This window comes from Entelurus aequoreus, linkage group LG11 (assembly GCF_033978785.1).
Source record: "Entelurus aequoreus isolate RoL-2023_Sb linkage group LG11, RoL_Eaeq_v1.1, whole genome shotgun sequence".
NCBI classification, from domain to species: domain Eukaryota; kingdom Metazoa; phylum Chordata; class Actinopteri; order Syngnathiformes; family Syngnathidae; genus Entelurus; species Entelurus aequoreus.
In genome coordinates this window covers 58,219,624-58,244,887 of record NC_084741.1, presented here as the reverse complement: position 1 = coordinate 58,244,887, position 25,264 = coordinate 58,219,624, and the positions used below count along the sequence as shown (strand labels likewise).

The window sequence follows — 25,264 nt, the reverse complement described above, 5'->3', positions numbered from 1 at the left end:
GGACGCCCCTGCTTATTTCAGGAAGACAATGCCAAGCCACGTGTTACAACAGCGTGGCTTCATAGTAAAAGAGTGCAGGTACTGGACTGGCCTGCCTAGTCCAGACCTGTCTCCCATTGAAAATGTGTGGCACAATATAAAGCCTAAAATATGACAACGGAGGCCCCGGACTGTTGAACAACTTAAGCTGTACATCAAGCAAGAATGGGAAAGAATTCCACATGAATAGCTTCAAATGTGTCTCCTCAGGTCCCAAACGTTTACTGAGTGTTGTTAAAAGGAAAGGCCATGTAACACAGTGGTAAAAATGCCCCTGTGCCAACTTTTTTGCAATGTGTTGCTGCCATTAAATTCTAAGTTATTGATTATTTGCAAAAAAAAAAAAAAAAGTTTCTAAGTTCAAACATTAAATATCTTGTATTTGCAGTCCATTCAATTGAATATAAGTTGAAAAGGATTTGCAAATCATGGGCCCTGGCAATATGTTTGTCCTCAAAGTAAGACACCACTTTACATTTTGACATTTAAAAAAAAAAACATTTCTGCAATGATATGGCCCTGAGATGAGGTGGCCACTTGTCCAGGGTGTATGCAGATGGGATAGGCTCCAGCATCCCCCATGCGACCCCTAAAGGGACAAGCGGTAGAAAATAGATGGATGGATGGGCCCTGGCAATATGTTTGTCCTCAAAGTAAGATGCCACTTAACATTTTGACATTTAAAAAAAAAAAGTTTTTACAATGATATGGCCCTGAGATGAGGTGGCGACTTGTCCAGGGTGTATGCAGCTGGGATAGGCTCCAGCATCCCCCATGCGACCCCTAAAGGGACAAGCGGTAGAAAATAGATGGATGGATGGGCCCTGGCAATATGTTTGTCCTCAAAGTAAGATGCCACTTTACATTTTGACATTTAAAAAAAAAAGTTTTTGCAATGATATGGCCCTGAGATGAGGTGGCGACTTGTCCAGGGTGTATGCAGCTGGGATAGGCTCCAGCATCCCCCTGCGACCCCTAAAGGGACAATTGGTAGAAAATAGATGGATGGATGGGCCCTGGCAATATGTTTGTCCTCAAAGTGAGATGCCACTTTACATTTTGACATTTAAAAAAATAATAATTCTGCAATGATATGGCCCTGAGATGAGGTGGCGACTTGTCCAGAGTGTATGCAGATGGGATAGGCTCCAGCACCCCCCTGCGACTCCGAGAGGGACAAGCGGTAGAAAATGGATGGATGGATGGACGGATGGGCCCTGGTAATATGTTTGTCCTCAAAGTAAGATGCCACTTTACATTTTGACATTTTTTCAAAAAAAAATTCTGCAATGATATGGCCCTGAGATGAGGTGGCGACTTGTCCAGGGTGTATGCAGCTGGGATAGGCTCCAACACACCCCCTACGACAAGCAGTAGAAAAAACCTTACAATACACGTCATTTTATATTATACCAAGCATCCACTAAATTAAAAATAAAACATGCAGCATTCCCACACGTTGATCTGAGATCAACCCACCCAAAAAAAATCAACCAATAGGAGCGTTGAATGCACATACATCCACCAATCAAAAGTGTCGTTGTTAGGTGCTTTTTTTAACCTAACGGGGAGGCAGGAACCCCGTCAAATTCATACTTCATATTTAAAAATATTTTTGTAACAATGCCACAGTGGATTAATATTGATGATACTATTAATATCATGACTTGTTCTTCGTTCATCTAGCGAAAGGTAAGAAATGAGTTGTCTTTGATAACGCTAGCTCGCGATGATGTGTCTTGTCAACCTAGCTCTGCTAATGCTTCAGTCGGCTAATGCTAACTCACGTTTATTATCCGAACACAGGTTACGAATGCGTTTCCACGAGTTATTAGTTGTTTACTCACGCATTTTATTTAGTAAGTTCATACAACAAACAAGTAGACGTATTAACGTTTACCCTTTGCCTTATCTGCAGCTGTACTTTAATTTAACTTTCAAAGCGACCTAGCTTGCTATCATGTTAGCCAATGCTGTGGGTTACGTCCTCAACTATCACACCTTGGTGTTGGTTGCAAGTTGAATTCAATTACAAAAGCACCTCAATGTATTATTTCCAATGGTATCGTTAAATAACTTCGATGCAGCCTGCAATGAAAACCAACTGCTCAGAATTGTTACATATTCCTTATGCACAATCACTATTGTCAATAAGTCTTATCAACATGTTATTCCTGCTGTCCACCAGGCATGATCTCATTTGCACACATAAACTTTTATATTTACGAAAATACATATTTTAAAATGAGATAATAGTAGTTGTTTTGGTTTCTAACACGATCTATTTCTCAACTTTCCCCCAAGGTTTCCACTTCAATTATGGAGTTTTAAAGAAGCCAAGTGTGTGTTTTGAGGGGAAAGGGTGCCTTTCCCCTCAAGTTGATGGTTGGACTGATTGGTGAGAAGATTGTGGGAGGTCTTAAAGGTGTTGCCTTTTGTAAATTAACTTTAGAATATTAAAGGACAGAATATTTTTTTTTTGCAAATATTGAATTGTACAGTTTTGTAAAAAACAAAAACAAAAAAAAAACAGGTAGTTTTGTTGTGACACAGTTGTATGAAGCAAGCTTCTTTTTGGCTTGTATTCACCATTTTCTTTGAAATGGTAGACTGATCAAGTCTTAGAGTCTCTGGGGTCGCTAGGGTGCGGTGGAACCTCAACACAGGCACAATTCTAGCGCTCCACAACCGTCCCAACTTTTGTTTTTCTTTAAGAGAGAAGCCTTATTTTAGTTTACTTTGCAGCAGTGTGTGTACTTGTGTGTTGACTTTTGGAAAGGCAGCAGGGTTTAGATTTGGGGTCGCTCAGGATGAGTCTGGCATTGCCGGACTGCACCCCAAAATGCCGCTCACTGCAGCATGCAAATGAAGCAGTAGCGGCAATAACGGGTGGCTCTGAGGGGCAGCTGAGGGTTTTCTTATCCTCGTACTGCCACAACGCTGCAGTTTTGCGGGACGAATTTGGTCGCACAGCGTTGCATCTGGCTGCCTCACTGGGGAAGAAGGCCTTACTGGAGTGGCTGCTGGAAAGTAAGAATGCTGACTTGACCGTAAAGGATCAGGAATCGGGCTGGACTGCCCTGCACCGCAGCGCCTTCTATGGACAAATTCACTGCCTCCTTTCCCTGGTCAAGGTACGTGTTCAAATGTCTCGTTTAGCCAGATCAACATTTTTTTTTTAATAAATACTGTACATGACTATAACTAGCTTTTGTGGTGCCCCGAATGGGCTCAAAATGCTTTGGAAGACAAATGGTGTGTTCTAATTTTTTCACATGTGGAAGTTAACATGTGCTTTATTTCCAGCATGGTGGACTCCTCTCCACTCAGGATAAGGAAGGTTTATCTGTCTTGGACTTGACAATGAAAGACAGACCAGCTCATATTACATTTAGAAGCACAGGTATTGTACCTTTTGTACACATAATGTAACTACAACATTTTTGTTAACCTCCCCCAAGTTCTGGTAATATCAAATATAACTGTCTGGCATTTGAACGTGTTCTCTTTCCCGTTACAGACCCGACTGAGGTTTATATGTGGGGAAACAATACTAATTTCAGCCTTGGCCATGGTAATCAAGAGAGTCGACAGCACCCTGAGTTAGTGGATGCCTTTGCAAGGACTGGTGTTTACATCAAGCAGGTAGGACAACAGTATTCAACATCCACCATCAAGTAAATCCGCACTAAACGTCTCACATGTTTTCTGTGCAGTATGGACTATCTCACTAGTCCAATTATTCTGCTTCAACTCAGAACCCATACCGGCCTAACTATTATTTGAGACTTTCTTTTTCCAATTTGGAAATATGATACAGTATACATCTTCGGTGATTTTTAAAAGCTTGAATGCAAAATTAGTTTTTTTCTGTACTGTACACACGGTCAGAATTATACACACAGGCTCTGTTCCATAATGTCTTTTAACCTGACAAGGCCCTGCCTCCTTCAATTATCGTAATTTCCGGGCTATAAAGCGCACCTAAACTTAAGGTGCACCCACATAATTTTTTACAAATTAAAATTTTGTACATATATTGGCCGCGCAAGAAGTAGCAGGAACACGGATCGACACATTAAATATCTAAACAGGTGCTTGTGTTCATTCACAAAATTTACGAAAGACATATCTGTAACGTGACATGCATTAGCCTACCAAAAAGGTCATTCAACACAATTTTTTTCCTCCCCCTGCTGCACACTGAAACCGCTGAAGTCATCTTCGCAGCGCAGTGATCCACCACCACTATTTTTGTCCCATGCGGCGGCTGTTTCAATGTCTTGTTTGATAGCCTTTGATTTTGGGGCTGTGTGGTGTCTATTTTTTTGTGTTTTCTTAATGTTGAAGGTGAGTCCATTATGCAAATAAATGTCCAACTGTCCCAACAAGCTTGTTTTTTTCCATTGGCAGACTTCAATCAATCAATCAATCAATGTTTATTTATATAGCCCTAAATCACAAGTGTCTCAAAGGGCTGTACAAGCCACAACGACATCCTCGGTACAGAGCCCACATACGGGCAAGGAAAACTCACCCTAGTGGGACGTCAATGTGAATGACTATGAGAAACCTTGGAGAGGACCGCATATGTGGGTAACCCCCCCCCCCCCCTCTAGGGGAGACAGAAAGCAATGGATGTTGAGTGGGTCTGACATAATATTGTGAAAGTCCAACACATCAGCGAAAGTCCAGTCCATAGTGGGGCCAGCAGGAACCATCCCGAGTGGAGACGGGTCAGCAGCGTGGAGATGTCCCCATCTGATGGACAGGCTAGCGGTCCACCCCGGGTTGGGAGCAGAGTAGAAAAGAAAAGAAAAGAAACGGCAGATCAACTGGTCTAAAAAGGAGTCTATTTAAAGGCTAGAGTATACAAATGAGTTTTAAGATGAGACTTAAATGCTTCTACTGAGGTAGCATCTCTAACTTTTACCGGGAGGGCATTTCATAGTATTGGAGCCCGAATAGAAAACGCTCTATAGCCCGCAGACTTTTTTTGGGCTCTGGGAATCACTACTAAGCCGGAGTTCTTTGAACGCAGATTTCTTGCCGGGGCATATGGTACAATACAATCGTCAAGATAGGCAGGAGCTTGACCGTGTAGTATTTTATACGTAAGTAGTAAAACCTTAAAGTCGCGTCTTAGGTGCACAGGAAGCCAGTGCAAGTGAGCCAGTATAGACGTAATATGATCAAACTTTCTTGTTTTTGTCAAAAGTCTAGCAGCCGCATTTTGTACCATCTGTAATCTTTTAATGCTAGACATAGGGAGGCCCGAAAATAAAACGTTACAGTAATCGAGACGAGATGTAACGAACGCATGGATAATGATCTCAGCATCGCTTGTGGACTAAATGGAACGAATTTTAGCGATATTACGGAGATGAAAGAAGGCCGTTTTAGTAACACTCTTAATGTGTGACTCAAACGAGAGAGTTGGGTCGAAGATAATACCCAGATTCTTTACCGAGTCGCGTTGTTTAATTGTTTGGTTGTCAAATGTTAAGGTGGTATTATTAAATAGATGTCGGTGTTGAGCAGGACCGATAATCAGCATTTCCGTTTTCTTAGCGTTGAGTTGCAAAAAGTTAGCGGACATCCATTGTTTAATTTCATTAAGACACGCCTCCAGCTGACTACAATCCGGCGTGTTGGTCAGCTTTAGGGGCATGTAGAGTTGGGTGTCATCAGCATAACAGTGAAAGCTAACACCGTATTTGCGTATGATGTCACCTAGCGGCAGCATGTAAATACTAAAGAGTGCAGGGCCAAGAACCGAACCCTGGGGAACTCCGCACGTTACCTTAACATAGTCCGAGGTCACATTGTTATGGGAGACACACTGCATCCTGTCAGTAAGATAAGAGTTAAACCAAGACAAGGCTAAGTCTGTCATCCCAATACGCATTTTGATACGCTCTAATAAAATATTATGATCAACAGTATCGAAAGCGGCGCAGCAACATAGATGAAGCATCAGAATCCATCGTTAGCAATAGATCATTAGTCATTTTTGCGAGGGCTGTCTCCGTAGAGTGATTTGCCCTGAAACCGGACTGAAAAGGTTCACAGAGATTGTTAGACGCTAAGTGTTCATTTAGCTGCTGTGCTACAATTTTTTTCGAGGATTTTCGAGATAAACGGAAGGTGGGACACCGGCCGGTAGTTTACCAGGAAATCAGGATCGAGGTTAGGTCTTTTGAGTAGAGGATGAAAAACCGCTTTTTTGAATGCTAGGGGAACAGTGCCAGAGGAAAGTGATACGTTTATAATATTTAACACTGATGGACCTAATAATACAAAAAGCTCCTTGATAAGTTTCCCAGGAAATGGGTCAAGTAAACATGTTTGTTTTGTCCCATTTACACATTTTGACAATTCCCCCAATGTTATTTAATCAAAGAGAGAGAAACTATTTTGGAGGGCGGTATCCGTCGTATATACAGTCGTACTTGTGTTAATAGAACCCAGTTGTAGCTGAGATGCATTGTCTTTAATCTCTTTTCTAATTACTTCAATTTTCTTATTAAAGAAATTCATAAAGTCATCTGCTGAGTGGGTGGAGCTACTGGGAGGAGTCCCTTGTTGGGTTAGCGATGCTACTGTACTAAACAGAAATTTAGGATCATTTTTGTTGAGGTGGATGAGATTTGAGTAATATTTAGCTTTAGCTGAGGTAAGCTTGCGTTTATAAGTTATTAAACTATCACACCATGCTTGATGGAAAACCTCAAGTTTAGTCGCACGCCATTTGCGTTCCAGCTTTCTACATGATAATTTCTGGGCTTTAGTTTCTTCTGTAAACCATGGGGTACGCCTTTTAGGGGCCCTTTTTAGCTTTAGCGGTGCTACACTATCAATGGTGTCGCGCAGGGCGTCATTAAAGTTGTTAGTGAGGTTATCAATAGAGCCCACATAATTTGGGAATGGTGCCATTACCGAAGGCAGTAGGTCAGTAAGAGTCGTCGTTGTGGCAGCATTAATGTTGCGGCTGCTATAGTAGTTATTATTATTATTAGTTTGTTGACAATGAGTCAGAACTTCGAATTTTATAAGGTAATGATCGGACATTACTTTAGTGTACGGGAGTATCGTAACTTTAGAGGTGGTGACACCCCTGACAAGCACTAAATCTATCGTATTACAGTTGCGATGCGTGGGTTCATTTATTATTTGTGTAAGACCACAGCTATCAATTATAGTCTGGAGCGCCACGCATGGAGGGTCCGATGGGGTATTCATATGGATATTAAAGTCCCCCATTATGATTACATTGTCGGCGTGCGTCACTAGATCAGCAACAAACTCTGAGAATTCACTGATGAAGTCCGAATAGGGCCCAGGGGGGCGGTAGATAACAGCCAGGTGGAGAGGCAGCGGTGTGACAAACCTCAAAGTGAGCACCTCAAACGAGTTATATTTATTATTTAGGTTAGGTGTAAGATTATAGTTTTCATTGTATATTAGTGCGACACCCCCTCCCCTTTTAAGAGGTCGGGCAACATGTGTATTGGTATAGTTAGGAGGAGATGCCTCATTTAGCGCAAAAAAATCGTCTGGTTTGAGCCAGGTCTCGGCGAGACCAACGACGTCAAGTTTGTTGTCTCTAATGACTTCATTAACTAATAACGTTTTGGAAGATAATGATCTTATGTTTAAAAAGCCCATATTATAGGTAGTGGGCTGTTTTGAGGATTGTTTGTTGAAATTATCCGAAGTAGCAATATTAATAATGTTGCGTTTATTATGCGTAGTGCACTTTAAATAGTTTCGACCATATCTAGGAATTGATACGACGGGGATATTCAGATTGTTTGCTTGATGTTGCGATAAACTGAACGCATCATAGTTAACTACCTCAGTACAATGTATGTCTGCCTCTGACACGGTCACAAAAGAAAAAACATTATGTGAGTTGTGTTTTATTCTAAGAGAATTGCTATGTGTGCAGGGATTATCCAGCCTGATGCCGGCTAGTTCTAGTTTAAATGGCTTCTTACCCGGAGACTCCACGCTTCTTTGGTTAGCTTTTCTCTTTGTTGTTAGCCCCGCTCGGCATCCCCGCTTCTGCTTCCGCTCGCACCGCTTACGTCGTCTCCATTGGCGGTCACCGCTAGCACTTGACTCCGCTGCTACAAAGGCCGCTTGATGTAGCCCGCGAAGTATTCCCACTTAACAAAAATTGAGCTATTCAGCCACAATGACAGGAGATATGGTTTGGAGGAGGCTTTCAAAACTTAGAACAATGTACCTACTTAAAGGCCTACTGAAACCCACTACTACCGACCACGCAGTCTGATAGTTTATATATCAATGATGGAATCTTAACATTGCAACACATGCCAATACGGCCGGGATAACTTATAAAGTGCAATTTTAAATTTCCCGCCACACTTCCGGTTGAAAACGTTTTATTATGCTGACGTATGCGTGTGACGTCACAAGGGCAAGGGAAGTATTCGGAGCCCGTAGAAAAAGCTCTGTTTTCATTTCATAATTCCACAGTATTCTGGACATCTGTGTTGGTGAATCTTTTGCAATTTGTTTAATGAACAATGGAGGCTGCAAAGAAAAATTTTGTAGGTGGGATCGTGTATTAGCGGCTGGCTGTAGCCAACAACAAGGACTACTTACCCTGATAGCAGACGCCTAGCCGATGCTAGCCGCCAAACCCACGGATGAAGTCCTTCGTCGCGCCGTCGATCGCTGGAACGCAGGTGAGCACGGCTGTTGAGGAGCAGATGAGGGCTGGCTGGCGTAGGTGGAGCGCTAATGTTTTTATCATAGCTCTGTGAGGTCCGGTTGCTAAGTTAGCCTTAGCGTCGTTAGCAACAGCATTGTTAAGCTTTACCAGGCTGAGAATTATTAACCGTGTAGTTACATGTACATGGTTTAAAGGCCTACTGAAATGAATTTTTTTTATTTAAACGGGGATAGCAGATCTATTCTATGTGTCATACTTGATCATTTCGCGATATTGCCATATTTTTGCTGAAAGGATTTAGTATAGAACAACGACGATAAAGATTGCAACTTTTGGTATCTGATAAAAAAAAGGCTTGCACCTACCGGAAGTAGCGTGACGTAGTCAGTTGAACATATACGCAAAGTTCCCTATTGTTTACAATGATGGCCGCATGAAGTGAGAGAGATTCGGACCGAGAAAGCGACAATTTCCCCATTAATTTGAGCGAGGATGAAAGATTTGTGGATGAGTAAAGTGCAAGTGAAGGACTAGTGGGGAGTTGAAGCTATTCAGATAGGGAAGATGCTGTGAGAGCCGAGGGTGACCTGATATTCAGCTGGGAATGACTACAACAGTAAATAAACACAAGACATATATATACTCTATTAGCCACAACACAACCAGGCTTATATTTAATATGCCACAAATTAATCCTGCATAAAAACACCTGCGTGTTTGTTATGCTAGCTCCTAGCTCCTCTGCTAGCTCCTAGCTCCATAGAACACGCCAATACAATTCAAACACCTGATCAACACACACAATCACTCAGCCCAAAAGACAGTTTACCTAACCCAAGGTTCATAAAGCTTATATATTTTTAAAAAGTTACGTACGTGACGCGCACATACGGTCAAGTTATCGAATGTTTAGCAGCCAAGGCTGCATACTCACGGTACCTGATATTCAGCTGGGAATGACTACAACAGTAAATAAACACAAGACATATATATACTCTATTAGCCACAACACAACCAGGCTTATATTTAATATGCCACAAATTAATCCTGCATAATAACACCTGCGTGTTTGTTATGCTAGCTCCTAGCTCCTCTGCTAGCTCCTAGCTCCATAGAACACGCCAATACAATTCAAACACCTGATCAACACACACAATCACTCAGCCCAAAAGACCGTTCACCTAACCCAAGGTTCATAAAGCTTATATATTTTTAAAAAGTTACGTACGTGACGCGCACGTCCGGTACGGTACGTGTTATGCTAGCTCCTAGCTCCTCTGCTAGCTCCTAGCTCCATAGAACACGCCAATACAATTCAAACACATGATCAACACACACAATCACTCAGCCCAAAAGACCGTTCACCTAACCCAAGGTTCATAAAGCTTATATATTTTAAAAAAGTTACGTACATACGCAAAAAAAAGCCAAAGCTGCATACTCACAGTAGCACGTCTGCGTCTTTGTCATCCAAATCAAAGTAATCCTGGTAAGAGTCTGTGTTGTCCCAGTTCTCTACAGGCGTCTGTGTATCCAAATCAAAAGTCCTCCTGGTTAGAGTCTCTGTTATCCGAGTTCTTCCATCTTGACTGCATCTTTCGGGAATGTAAACAAAGAAGCGCCGGCTGTGTACTGTTGTGGCTGACTACGTTCGAAAAATACGTCCATTTCGCACCGACAACTTTCTTCTTTGCTTGCTTGGCTTCCTTCTCCATAATGCAATGAACATGATTGAAACAGATTCACGAACACAGATGTCCAGAATACTGTGGAATTATGAAATGAATACAGAGCTTTTTCGTATCGGCTTCAATGTGGAAGGCATACCCGTGTTCGCCGGGCTACGTCACGCGCATACGTCATCCGCAGAGGCGTTTCGAACCGGAAGTTTAGCGGCAAATTTAAAATGTCACTTTATAAGTTAACCCGGCCGTATTGGCATGTGTTATAATGTTAAGATTTCATCATTGATATATAAACTATCAGACTGCGTGGTCGGTAGTAGTGGGTTTCAGTAGGCCTTTAATAGTATTGTTGATCTTCTGTCTATCCTTCCAGTCAGGGATTTATGTATTTTGTTTCTATCTGCATTTGAGAACGATGCTATCACGTTAGCTCAGTAGGTAAGTGTGTCACCGATGTATTGTCGTGGAGATAAAAGTCACTGTGAATGTCCATTTCGCGTGCTCGACTCTCATTTTCAAGAGGATATAGTATCCGAGGTGGTTTAAAATACAAATCCGTGATCCACAATAGAAAAAGGAGAGAGTGTGGAATCCAATGAGCCAGCTTGTACCTAAGTTACGGTCAGAGCGAAAAAAGATACGTCCTGCACTGCCTCTAGTTCTTCACTCTAAAGTTCCTCAACCACAAATCTTTCATCCTCGCTCAAATTAATGGGGTAATCGTCGCTTTGTCGCTCCGAATCTCTCGCGCTCCATTGTAAACAAAGAAAAATTGTGAGGAATATTACCTCCTGTGATGTCACGCTACTTCCGGTACAGGCAAGGCTTTTTTATCAGCGAGCAAAAGATGCAAACTTTATCGTCGATTTTCTCTACTAAATCGTTTCAGCAAAAATATGGCAATATCGCGCCTGTACCGGAAGTAGCGTGACGTCGCAGGTTGAAGGGCTCCTCACATTTCCTCATTGTTTACACCAGCAGCGAGAGCGATTCGGACCGAGAAAGCGACGATTACCCCATTAATTTGAGCGAGGATGAAAGATTCGTGGATGAGGTACGTGAGAGTGAAGGACTAGAGTGCAGTGCAGGACGTATCTTTTTTCGCTCTGACCGTAACTTAGGTAAAAGGGCTCATTGGATTCCACACTTTCTCCTTTTTCTATTGTGGATCACGGATTTGTATTTTAAACCACCTCGGATACTATATCCTCTTGAAAATGAGAGTCGAGAACGCGAAATGGACATTCACAGTGACTTTTATCTCCACGACAATACATCGGTGAAGCACTTTAGCTACGGAGCTAACGTGATAGCATCGTGCTTAAATGCAGATAGAAACAAAAGAAATAAGCCCCTGACTGGAAGGATAGACAGAAGATCAACAATACTACTATCAGGAGACACCGAACCAAACACTGGACCTGTAACCACACGGTTAATGCTGTGCCGCCTGTCGAAGCCTAGCAATGCTCATCAATCAATCAATGTTTATTTATATAGCCCTAAATCACAAGTGTCTCAAAGGGCTGTACAAGCCACAACGACATCCTCGGTACAGAGCCCACATACGGGCAAGGAAAAACTCACCCCAGTGGGACGTCGGTGAATGACTATGAGAAACCTTGGAGAGGACCGCATATGTGGGTAACCCCCCCCCTCTAGGGGAGACCGAAAGCAACGGATGTCGAGTGGGTCTGACATAACATTGTGAAAGTCCAGTCCACAGTGGATCCAACACATCAGCGGGAGTCCAGTCCACAGCGGGGCCAACAGGAAACCATCCCGAGCGGATGCTGTTGCTAACGACGCCATTGAAGCTAACTTAGCTACGGGACCTCGTCAGAGCTATGATAAAAACATTAGTGCTCCACCTACGCCAGCCCTCATCTGCTCATCAACACCCGTGCTCATCGACGACGCGACGAAGGACTTCACCTGATCATCGATGCGGTCGGCGGCTAGCGTCGGATAGCGCGTCTGCTATCCAAGTCAAAGTCTTCCTGGTTGGGTTGCTGCAGCCAGCCGCTAATATACCAATCCCACCTACAGCTTTCTTCTTTGCAGTCTCCATTGTTCATTAAACAAATTGCAAAAGATTCACCAACACAGATCTCCAGAATACTGTGGAATTTTGCGATGAAAACAGCTGTTTGTATTGGTATACAATGTGTCCGAATACTTTCGTTTCAACCATCGATGTCACGTGCAAACGTCATCATACATAGACGTTTTCAACCGGAAGTTTCGCGGGAAATTTAAAATTGCACTTTATAAGTTAACCCGGCCGTACTGGCATGTGTTGCAATGTTAAGATTTCATCATTGATATATAAACTATCAGACTGCGTGGTCGGTAGTAGTAGGTTTCAGTAGGACTTTAAACATGGTGGTGGTAGCATCATGCTTTTCGGGTTTGCCAAGCAAGCCACGCCACCTTGGTACCCTAGCAAAACACTCTCTTTTGTTATGCAACTTGACATAAAGAAGCGAGTAGCAATTTCCTTAAAGTGCGAGCATGCTTCTTGGGGAATCCGCAGCCAGCAGTGGAGGAAATACTTGAGTTCCTGCTGATCTTTTTTTTTTATCCCCTTACAAAAACATAAATGATCCATCATTTTTATGATATGTTTAGTTTAACAGAGCGAGAGAGAGAGACATCGTATAATCAAAAAATCAGAAAAGAAGCATTAAATAAAGTTTATATATTAATGTTGGCATCTAAACAGTAAATCTTTAGCTCAAAGTATTTCTTATACTGAAGTTCAGGTGTTGCGCACAGCTCAGAAGGTATTTAAGTCCACTTCTTTCAGTCACAGGCCAAATATTGAAGGTTTTGAGGCTGCCGCTTGGTAACTTGAAGTTTCAGCTCTCCACAAATTTTCTGTTGGATTAAGGTTCGCAGAGGATCTTAATGTACGTTTTGAGCCACTTATTTGTTTCCGTGTTTTTTTTGTGTCATTGTCATGCTATAAAACCAATCCACGACCCATTTTCTTGACTGGGGCCAAGGGGATGGGAAGATTTAAACACATGTTATTTTGGCACTGTTTAGAACAGAAAGCTGGTGTTTGTGTTGCAATTTTATGTACTGCTGTATTTGCTGGACAACATCATTTCACAAAGCCCATTAGGGTGCAGATAGGTCTGATTTCATGACCACACAGTGGCACTTGTGTCTTTTTAGTCAATACAGCAGGTGCCAGAGGTTAAATATTAATTCTACATTGGCATTGGTTTTAATTAAATGACCAACCATGGTGTGTGCATGTGTGTGACTGTCCACATTAATGTGATACTTGGGGAAACATCCCTGCGCTCTATTCAAGGTTTGAGGAGAGCCATGTATTAGTAATGATGTTTGCTTTTCCACTTGTGCAACTGCCTTTTTATTGGCATAGTGTTTTACTATCACGACAAAAGGCCTTGGCAGAAGAACATGGAAACATAATGGCAACATTTCCTTTTTCCAATAGGGTCAAATTATAATATCAAGTCTTAAGTCTGATTAAGCAGTCCAGTCAAGGTGTTCTCATTTTATTTAGAATCTTCAAGCAGCAAAAGTAAAACTCAATAGCTAATAGGTGTCTTTATTTTTTTTAGGTGGTGCTATGCAAGTTCCATTCAGTGTTTCTGTCTCAAAAAGGTCAGGTATTCACATGTGGACATGGACAAGGAGGACGACTTGGCCATGGAGATGAACAGACTTATTTGGTGAGATGTGGCATGATTTTCGTAAATCTAGAAAAAAAAAATCTGTAAACAAGAAGGCCTGCTAGAAATTGCCTAATATGTCTGTCACTTTTCAACAAAGTTGCTGATGTGTTTTATTGCGAATAACTTGAATCTTAAACTCTTTCACTGTGTTTTTTTTCTTACCTCATTCTTCAGGTTCCTCGGATGGTGGAGGGTCTGATGTCCCACCACTGTTCTCAGGTGGCAGCAGCAAAAGACCACACTGTGGTGTTAACAGAAGAAGGTTATGTGTATGCTTTTGGCCTCAACACTTTCCACCAACTCGGCTTGGCTCCTCCCCCGGCCTCAGCACATGTTCCTAAACAGGTAGGAAAAATGGGAGGAAGACACCCTTTTGCATTGGGGGTAATTAAAGCCTTGGATATCAATTAAATGCATGTTCATTTAACGGAAAAATCTGGTCCCGATTGGATTTTTGTAAGTTTACCCCCTAACAAGGATATGTCCAGTTCATCATTGTACAATTATATTTTATATTTTGTTTGTCTCTGCAAACTCCTTTATTGTCATTATAACTATGGAAAAAAATCTGTACTGTTCTTACGTGTCTGGATGTTTTGCACATGCTGTAGGTGTTTTCCAAAACACTGAAAGGGAGGACAATTATTGGAGTGGCAGCAGGAAGGTTCCACACAGTGCTATGGACCAGGGAGGCGGTTTATACAGTGGGACTCAATGGAGGGCAGCTTGGTAAGACATGTATAGCTCCTGTTAATTGTATTAGTTAACAATTAATATTTACTTGTTTGTCCCCAAACATAGTTAAAACCAGTGATGGGCAAGACACTTGGAAAATATAGCAAGCTAAGCTACAAGTTACTCTCGATTAAATGTAGCTAAGCTACAGAGGAAGCTATCCCCGAAGAATGGTAGCAAGCTACAAGGCAAAAGTAGCTTGCTACATCAAAGCTACATTTAACTGCATTTATATCTATAGGCTACATGTATAATATCAATGTTAATGTAACATACACTGTTTAGTCTCCTTTACTTGGCGCAGATCATCATGTTGCTTCCTCCACTTCCGCACCATAGATTCGTTAATGTTAAATTCTCTCGCTGCTGCTCTATTCCCGTGTTCTATTGCGTGACTGATCGCCTTGAGTTTAAACTCTGCGTCGTAAGCGTGTCTCTTAATAGGAGCCGTTTTGGGTCTTTACATAAAGTTTAGGTCTCACAACTACGGTAAGCAGCCGCCAACTTCATTTTCCCCCGTAGAAGAAGAAGCGCCTCTTTTTCTACGGTAAGCAGCCGCCAACTTCATTTTCCGTAGAAGAAGAAGAAGATATTGGTCCTTATATATGGACCGATATTGAGCCACAACAGGTCTCGCAACTACGGTAACTACGCCGACTTCATTTTCCCCCTTTTTCGGCTGCTTACCGTAGAAGAAGAAGCGCTTCTTCTTCAACGGGGGACAATGAAGTCGGCGGCTTTTTACCGTAGAAGAAGAAGCGCTTATTATTCTACGGTAAGCAGCCGCCAACTTCATTTTCCGTAGAAGAAGAAGAAGCGCTTCTTCTTCGTAGTTACCGTAGTTGCGAGACCTGTTGTGGCTCAATATTGGTCCATATATAAGGCACACCGGATTATAAGGCGCACTGTCAGCTTTTGAAGAAATTGGAGGTTTTTAGGTGCGCCTTATAGTACGGAAAATACGGTACTCATTAAAAAAGTAGCTAAACTACTGGAAAATGTAGTTAAACTACGTAGTTTAGCTACATGTAGCTTGCTACTGCCCATCACTGGTTAAAACACCATAATCTAGGATACCGTGTAATGAGCATATTACTATGATAGAGTTCTCATCATAATTCAGATTGCATTAATGCATGGTATTAAACTTGGTTTTCAGGTTACTTGTTGGATCCTAATGGAGAGAAGTATGTAACAACTCCTCGGCAAGTATCAGCTCTGTACCACAAGGATATTACCATAGCAATGGCTGCCGCTGGTGATGGAGCGACTGTGATCGTGACATCAAAGGGGGATATCTACCTGTTGGCTGAATACCAGTGTAAAAAAATTGCTTCAAGGTAATGAAACACATTAAAATACTTAACATAGTCAGTGGTTGGTCTTGATTAAAACACCATTTTGTTTGTTGATCTTTCTGTGTGGAGTTTGCATGTTCTCCCCGTGACTGCGGGGATTCCCTCCGGGTACTCCGGCTTCCTCCCACCTCCAAAGACATGCACCTGGGGATAGGTTGATTGGCAACACTAAATTTGCCCTAGTGTGTGAATGTGAGTGTGAATGTTGTCTGTCTATCTGTGTTGGCCTTGTGATGAGGTGGCGACTTGTCCCCGCCTTCCGCCCGAATGCAGCTGAGATAGGCTCCTGCACGCCCCGCGACCCCGAAAGGGACAAGCGTTAGAAAATGGATGGATGGATGTAGAGATATTAATTTAACATACACAGGCCAGTTTGCACTTCTTGCTCTTTGTTTATTTTGATAACACACCCTTTACACACTAGAGTCATTTTTGGGATTGCGTGAAAACCATATGTATTGAAATATTAATTGTCCGTGTTTTAAGATCCTGATGGTTGCGTGGTCCTTTGTCCCAATCAGGCAGCTGAACATCAAAAAGGTCCTTGTCAGTGGTGGCAGTCTGGACCATTGTGTGAATGCACAGATTCTAAGTGAGGGAGGGGGAGAGAAAGTGTCCATCTTGGCTTTAGATGAAGCCGGTCGGGTAAGTGCAGCCAAAAACCCCTGCAATAATAGCTTAATAACTGAAATAAACATGCAAACACTCTTGGTATTATTGAATATCATATATTGTTTTTTACACACAGGTAGTCTGAATTTGGAAAATGTAAGCTCATGGGGAACTTATAATTATGAAGTCAAACATTTCAAATGTTATTTGAAATTAAAGGGTCCATATTATCAAGGGGGACATATACATGTTGCTGCCTACTTATCATAATGGCTGCAAAATATAAATCCAGCAGTAAGTGCTCCTGCTAATTACAGCTTTGACAAGTTGAAGTGACATGTTTGGCCAAATATGTTGGACATAAATATGTAGTGTACAGAGAATGTAGAACATTACTTTCTACCACTGGTTTGTTTTTGCTGTTATCTAACCTTTGGTGCATAGTATACAGTTATACAATCATGACCAGTCATATGGAGTCTTACAGATGGAAATGAATTGAGTAACTCACCTCAAATTCTGTCTGTCCTCTATTTTTGCATCGCTTTCAGGTGTTTTGCTGGCGCTCCTCAGGTAGCTCGATGAGACTGTGCCGGTGGGCGTATGGGCGCCAGGTTTTCATGTCGGACATCGCTCTCAGCAAAAACGGCATGATGTTTGTGACTCAGGAGGGTGAGGGTTTCAGTGGTGTGTGGGCTGGAGAATATAAGAAGTACAGAGAGAAAAAAGGTATGTGGTGGTATTGGTGATAAAGATTAAGTCTATTGAGCAAGTAGTATTAGCTTAATATTCTCATTTTAATACAGAAAAGATCTTAAAAAAAGTTTGAATATGAAAAGCGTCAATATTTTTTTTAATGCAGTAATTCATGCAAAAGGAAGGTATTGTGTGCATAGAAATTAATGTACTTTTCAGCAGTCAGTAATTTCTGTTTAAAATATATATTTTTTAATTATCTAATGCAATATTAAAATGTTCTGAGACAAAGTACATTTTGGACCTGTAAGCCATTATCAGAATTGCAAGAAATAAAGGCTTGAAATATTCCACTTAATGATTCTACATAATATATGGGTTTCTCTTTCTGAAATGAGTGACAACAAATATTAGTCTTTATTATTATATTCATATTTTTGTTTTATATGTACAGTACCTGTATTAAGGGGGAACGGCACTTTTTAGGAATTTTGCCTATCGTTCACAATCGTTATGAGAGACAAGACAAAAGGTTTTTAATTTTTTTGCATTCTTACATGAAATATCGTCTCGTTCTAGGCGGCTAGCGATGCAGCTAATGGAAGCAATCACTGCTACCTCTAAATCACTTTAAAAATGTATTCAAAAACCGCCCGAACAATACTTAATTTACATTCTGTAACCTGTATAATAACCAAACTTTACTAATCTAGCGTACTAACACATTGGCGTGCTACGGTATTAGCCATGAGCTAGCTACGGCAAGTGATAAGCTAGCTTTTACGCCACCAGCTGAATCGCATTTGAGTTTGTAGGACATCAATCTGTACTGACTGAAAAACATGAACAATCATATTACAGTATCTGTGAAGTGTTAGCCCACATTTCATGTTTTGTTTGTTCACATCCAGCTAGACAGTATATCTACTGTAGTTGTAGTAATAGGCTCGGTGTGCTGCATGTATCATGATCAATATGAAAGTGACTCACTTGATAGACAGTTGTGTGTTTGGTCCAGCAGGCCGGGGAAGTTTTTTTAAATTGACTTTGGGTACGCATGCCATTTACGACGAAATAGCTTGGCTCCAAGTTCCGCATTTAAAGCGTCAAAGCCACGCCGACCTCACTCTCTCGGCTTCCGTCTGCTCCAACATTTCACGTTTGAAGGAGTAGTTCATACTCTGTATTTTCAGCTTCAAAAAGATCAGGTTGTGAATCGCGTGTTTTCTAATCATGGCAGTAGGAACTCAATTTGTTGACGGAAGTCTGAAGTGCGCTGCTATGAAAACAGAAATAAATGCACTGAAGAAATTAGTTCCGGCAATGCTTAAAATGACCAAAATACGGTAAATATTGTACATATTACAGTTCGGTTTCATAATACACCTTATGGTGCAACCTGGACACATCATCAGTGATTCTCCCGGGGTCATAGGGTGTTTCGGGTCTTAATCAAACACCCTCTCCCGGGCGACCCAGCCGAGGGTGATCAGTCCCTCGACTTGCGTCCAGGTAGCGCTCCACGCCACGCGTCCCCCTCTGACGGTCTGCCCCGGGGTTGCGCCGGTGGTGCTTGAAGGTTCCAGGCACTGTGGGGAATGTCCGGGCCTGGGTCCTCCTCCGTCTCATCAGGGCCGTACAAGGTACTGGCCCTGTGCGTTGCACCACGGGTTTCCTCAGGCAGCCTATCTTGATCTTATGTGTCTTCAGGGTTTTTCGCAGCGTTATATGGGTGCTCCCTTGCAGGAGCTGCAGCTTGGGATGCTACCCCTCCCTTCCCCGGTTGCCGTCTTTCCGGGCTGTCAACTGTCTCTCCAGTTGTCACCACTCTTTCGGGGTTGTCATCCAGCCTCTTCTAGGAAGTCAATGGCGATGCCATACTGGATCGGTTTCATAATACACCTTACGGTGCAACCTGGACACATCATCAGTGATTCCCCCGGGGTAATAGGGTGTTTCGGGTCTTAATCAAACACCCTTTCCCATATTGTTATGAACGTGTCTGTTACTACATTATGTATATACTTGCAATGTGTATATAAAATGTTGTTTTAGAGGGCTTTGACGGCTAGAACAGTGACTCCCATTAGCCACATCTTCCAATCGTTTTTAATCATCTTTAAAATAAAACAAAATTTAAAAAATGACGTGTGTTCTTGCCACTCATGATTGTGAACGATAGGCAAAATTAAAAAAAAAGTGCAGTTCCCCTTTAACTGTATACAGTATAGTAGTGCCAGCAGATGTGATATTCTTCACAATACATACATGTATTCTTTTAACAGAGACCAATGTGGAGGTTTGTGGACATTCAGATGTTCGCACAATGTTTCAGCGAATTCGTCTGGAGAAGCTCCCATACATTCATAGAGCTGTCAGCATCACCATGGACTCCAATGGCCGAAATTTTGGATTGCTCCAGGTTGATCCCAAAGCAAGGTGCGTTGTTTTTATTGCATCAAGGTGATAAATACTCAACCCAAGTTTGAGAAGTTCAATAGAAAGTTGGAGGAGGGGCTAATCAAAGTGAACCATTATGTTTTTAGCAAAGAAAAAAAAAAACAAATGCATTTCCCCCTCGCCACCTACTTACGTGAAATAGTCTATTATAATGTATTACTGATTGGGATAAAATTGAATGTTGGAGTTCATATGACGAAATAAATGTTAAACCATTTAAAAAACAGCAATCTTGACACTGTAAATTGCTTCTTTCCTTCCAGTTTATATGAGATTCCTAGCATTTCTCCATCCTCCTTTACCACACACTTTCGGAGACTTCTGGAAGAAGCGGACGAAATGGATAGCATTCACGATGTGACCCTCCAGGCGAGTGATCGAACATTTCCGGCTCACAAATATATCCTGTCAATGAGGTCAGAGTTCTTCCGGAAACTGTTTATGTCTGAGTGTTGTGGGGTTGACGAAGACCTTGAAGTTAAGAAGAGTGAAGATGCAGTAGGCTGCGACCTACTGATTTTGGAAAAGATTCCACCTGACATGCTGGAGTATGCCCTGCACTTCATCTACACTGATTCCTGTGAGCTACTGGTGCATGGGGCCCGACCAAGATGCTCAGGAACCCTGACTGAACAAATCCTGGTATAACAAATGCTTCATGGAATTAATATTTTTTCAATCTTTATCACTTATGTTCACCATTGATTGATTTCTAGAACATGTAATTTTCTTGTATACTTCTATGTGTGTGTTGTCTTATTAACTCTTTTGTTTTGGCTAGGATTCAGAAGAGACGCTTATCAGCAACCTGCAGGAATTGGGCCTTAGGGGTCGCTCGGCACTGGAAGTATATCATTCCCTTCCACCTGCAGCTAGAGGAGATGGTGATAATGCCACAAGCAAGGGCTACAAGCCCGGCAAGAAAGTGAAAGGAGGCAAAGGTGACAAGGGTGCTAATGAGGGAGCGTACAATCCAGTCAAAGCTTTACATGGTGTCGCCAAGAAGCTTGGCTTGCGCAGCCTGTCTGCACGGTGAGTTTGACATGTACTCTAAAGCGGACAAAACAGTTAGGTTTTTTTATTGCTGTAATTATTATTATAATTTTTTTTGACAGACTTGATGGTGTCAAATATGAAGGGGGGAAAATCAATGTTGTACATAAGAAAAATGGCAACAAACATAAATTCAACCAAAAGAAGGGGTAGGTAACACAAATTCATTGGTAACAAAATTAATACATTTCTAAATGTAAAAAAGGACATCCTCCTATTTGCATTTGTATTACAGTTCCTACCTGTGTGATGTTACTCTAAAGTCACAAGATGGGAAAGAGTTTCCTTGTCATAAAAGTGTCCTCTGTGCAAGACAAGGTAGGAGCCCAACTAAATGACAAACAGAAGTTAATGGCACTGTGCTACTGTTTATACATTTAAAAGTTGTATTTAACCAATTACTAAAATGTTCTGTTTTTATGTGTCAATTTGTACAGAGTACTTCCACAGTATGCTTGGCAACCCCTGGATTGAGGTATGTTTATTTGTACCTTTTTTCAATTACCCTGTCAATGTACTGAAAATGCTGTCATCCTTAGTCCTAGACTTTATCTTATTTTGCCTCCCTCAGGCTACTTCCTGTACTGCACTTGAGATGCCCACCAGCGCAGAGATTCTGCAGGTCATTCTCGAGTATATTTACACAGATGAGTCCCCCACCATACGAGGTAGCTTCAATAACTGATTTATATTACATTATTTAATTATTATTAAAGTTAGGAACTTGCTATTGTCCTACTTTTCCACTACAGACTCTTTGGATGTGGCCTTTGTGTGCAACGTACTTGTTGCAGCTGATCAGCTGCTAATTCCACGATTGAAGGAAATGTGCGAGGTCGTCATCACAGAGAACTGTATGTCACCTGTTAATTTTTCCTTTCATACTTTTTTGCTAACATCAATAGCCTCACCCTTTCTCTGCCTCCCCTAACTCAATTTGCATTGTTGGCTGTAAAATAGGGCAAAAAAGTTTTTAAAATTTCAAAGCAAAAATGTTTAGAATTACGAATATTTTTTTTTCTGTTGCTTCCTTTTGTAATCTTCTGAAATTGTGCAAACCAAATTGAGCAGTCTGAGTGTTTTTAGATAAGGAATGACAGGGAACCACAACAGCATTTGCTGTTGAAAAGTGATACATGCTTGATGTCAGACTATCCAGAAGTAATTTACTCGCTACATATTAGGGTATTCCCCATCGGCCCGGTATTAGCAAAAAAAAGTATCGGATTATATCGATTCACATCTAAAATCGCCAATAAGTGCTCCAATATTAGCAGTCCTGCAGCGCTTTTACTTGTGCAAAGCTTGACAGCCAGCCACCTGCTAAATGTCCTCCAATTAAAACACTAGGTTGGTCTGTTCTTGTATTTCTGTAAAGTTATTTACAAAAGGTAAACCTGGTATGGTATCAAATAACTATTGTTGCATATTGCTTACAGATACAAAGTCTCCAAGGCAGAAGCGTAGTAGAAAGTATTCAGTAACAAACATGTCCGCATCATTTAACTTACTGTCATGAGCTTAATTTAATGAATTAATTTGGCCCCTCGGTGTTGCCAAAAAAGCAATTACTACTTCACCTGTACTTAAATCAAGCTTTTCTAATATTTTCTGTTACATGCCCCAGAGGAAGAAGAAAATATTTTGTGCCTCTCCACTTTTCACCGGGACTATAAATAGTATAATTTTCTATAAAATTGGCATAACTATACCCCTGCATAACATTGTCATTCCTCGTCTCTCATTGTGGTTACAGTGAAGCCAAGTGCTACATATGTGTCCTCATACAGCAAAAAAAGCATGTTCCTTGAAGTCACATGTCACCCCCCCACAATTCACTTTTTATTGCTTTTTGAGTTGATAACTAGTTAATGTTGCTAAAAACTTGTAGGTAGTAACTGCAAATTGTCGTTTTCACTTTAATACAAGGCAGTGCTTGGAAAACGGTGGGAAAAAGATGGGTAGCCTTATAATTGAGGTTTATACATTAAATATCAATAGGCCGCTAATTCCTTTGCTTTTTCCAGTTACTCTGAAAAATGCGGCAGAGCTGCTGGAGTTTGCCACAATGTACAACGCAGATCAACTTAGACTCTCGTGCTTTCAATTCGTCGGGCTCAACATGGCTGCAGTTCTAGAGTCAAAGTGAGAACCAAGATTGATACATGTGCATTGACTTTAAAAGATGTTGTAAATTGATGTTGATAAATAGTATTTAGAGTTAATGAAAGTTACTGTAGGTTGACAAATTACATTTAATAATTAATACGTATATGTTTGCATGCTCTATCTCTTCTCCTCTATGTTCCTTTCAGATCACTGGACAATCTTAGTGATGAAGTGCTTATAGAACTTTCTGTGGCCTACAGGAAAATGGTAAGAGTCATTGACCCTTTGTAGCTAGCGTCCTGTATAAAGTATATCAATCAATCAATCAATCAATGTTTATTTATATAGCCCTAAATCACAAGTGTCTCAAAGGGCTGTACAAGCCACAACGACATCCTCGGTACAGAGCCCACATACGGGCAAGGAAAACTCACCCTAGTGGGACGTCAATGTGAATGACTATGAGAAACCTTGGAGAGGACCGCATATGGGGGTAACCCCCCCTTCTAGGGGAGACCGAAAGCAATGGATGTCGAGTGGGTCTGACATAATATTGTGAAAGTCCAACACATCAGCGAAAGTCCAGTCCATAGTGGGGCCAGCAGGAACCATCCCGAGCGGAGACGGGTCAGCAGCGTAGAGATGTCCCCATCCGATGCACAGGCTAGCGGTCCACCCCGGGTTGGGAGCAGAGTAGAAAAGAAAAGAAAAGAAACGGCAGATCAACTGGTCTAAAAAGGGAGTCTATTTAAAGTCTAGAGTATACAAATGAGTTTTAAGATGAGACTTAAATGCTTCTACTGAGGTAGCATCTCTAACTTTTACCGGGAGGGCATTCCATAGTATTGGAGCCCGAATAGAAAACGCTCTATAGCCCGCAGACTTTTTTTGGGCTCTGGGAATCACTAATAAGCCGGAGTTCTTTGAACGCAGATTTCTTGCCGGGACATATGTTACAATACAATCGTCAAGATAGGCAGGAGCTTGACCGTGTAGTATTTTATACGTAAGTAGTAAAACCTTAAAGTCGCATATTAGGTGCACAGGAAGCCAGTGCAAGTGAGCCAGTATAGGTGTAATATGATCACATTTTCTTGTTTTTGTCAAAAGTCTAGCAGCCGCATTTTGTACCAACTGTAATCTTTTAATGCTAGACATAGGGAGGCCCGAAAATAAAACGTTACAGTAATCGAGACGAGATGTAACGAACGCATGGAGAATGATCTTAGCATCGCTTGTGGACTAAATGGAACGGATTTTAGCGATATTACGGAGATGAAAGAAGGCCGTTTTAGTAACACTCTTAATGTGTGACTCAAACGAGAGAGTTGGGTCGAAGATAATACCCAGATTCTTTACAGAGTCGCCTTGTTTGATTGTTTGGTTGTCAAATGTTAAGGTGGTATTATTAAATAGATGTCGGTGTTGAGCAGGACCGATAATCAGCATTTCCGTTTTCTTAGCGTTGAGTTGCAAAAAGTTAGCGGACATCCATTGTTTAATTTCATTAAGACACGCCTCCAGCTGACTACAATCCGGCGTGTTGGTCAGCTTTAGGGGCATGTAGAGTTGGGTGTCATCAGCATAACAGTGAAAGCTAACACCGTATTTGCGTATGATGTCACCTAGCGGCAGCATGTAAATACTAAAGAGTGCAGGGCCAAGAACCGAACCCTGGGGAACTCCGCACGTTACCTTAACATAGTCCGAGGTCACATTGTTATGGGAGACACACTGCATCCTGTCAGTAAGATAAGAGTTAAACCAAGACAAGGCTAAGTCTGACATCCCAATACGCGTTTTGATACGCTCTAATAAAATATTATGATCAACAGTATCGAAAGCGGCGCTAAGATCAAGAAGCAGCAACATAGATGACGCATCAGAATCCATCGTTAGCAATAGATCATTAGTCATTTTTGCGACGGCTGTCTCCGTAGAGTGATTTGCCCTGAAACCGGATTGAAAAGGTTCACAGAGATTGTTAGACGCTAAGTGTTCATTTAGCTGCTGTGCGACAATTTTTTCGAGGATTTTCGAGATAAACGGAAGGTGGGACACCGGCCGGTAGTTTACCAAGAGATCAGGATCGAGGTTAGG

At 41.6% G+C, this 25,264-nt stretch overlaps 1 protein-coding gene across 1 annotated transcript in view; it reads left to right on the top strand.

Moving 5' to 3' along the window:
- The first annotated feature begins 1,576 nt into the window (after positions 1 to 1,576).
- The window catches only part of LOC133660280 (inhibitor of Bruton tyrosine kinase-like), a 48,634-nt gene continuing 24,946 nt past the window's right edge, over positions 1,577 to 25,264 (top strand). Inside the window, exons 1-20 of the mRNA XM_062063598.1 lie at positions 1,577 to 1,731; positions 2,344 to 3,173; positions 3,346 to 3,442; positions 3,560 to 3,684; positions 14,028 to 14,138; positions 14,316 to 14,486; positions 14,753 to 14,870; positions 16,036 to 16,216; positions 16,756 to 16,879; positions 17,398 to 17,575; positions 19,828 to 19,981; positions 20,266 to 20,644; positions 20,784 to 21,034; positions 21,118 to 21,204; positions 21,291 to 21,373; positions 21,493 to 21,530; positions 21,627 to 21,723; positions 21,808 to 21,909; positions 23,083 to 23,200; positions 23,371 to 23,431. Of these exons, the coding sequence (XP_061919582.1) occupies positions 2,850 to 3,173; positions 3,346 to 3,442; positions 3,560 to 3,684; positions 14,028 to 14,138; positions 14,316 to 14,486; positions 14,753 to 14,870; positions 16,036 to 16,216; positions 16,756 to 16,879; positions 17,398 to 17,575; positions 19,828 to 19,981; positions 20,266 to 20,644; positions 20,784 to 21,034; positions 21,118 to 21,204; positions 21,291 to 21,373; positions 21,493 to 21,530; positions 21,627 to 21,723; positions 21,808 to 21,909; positions 23,083 to 23,200; positions 23,371 to 23,431 (2,799 nt within the window). The 5' untranslated portion in view covers positions 1,577 to 1,731; positions 2,344 to 2,849. The remainder of the gene's footprint in view (positions 1,732 to 2,343; positions 3,174 to 3,345; positions 3,443 to 3,559; positions 3,685 to 14,027; positions 14,139 to 14,315; positions 14,487 to 14,752; positions 14,871 to 16,035; positions 16,217 to 16,755; positions 16,880 to 17,397; positions 17,576 to 19,827; positions 19,982 to 20,265; positions 20,645 to 20,783; positions 21,035 to 21,117; positions 21,205 to 21,290; positions 21,374 to 21,492; positions 21,531 to 21,626; positions 21,724 to 21,807; positions 21,910 to 23,082; positions 23,201 to 23,370; positions 23,432 to 25,264) is intronic.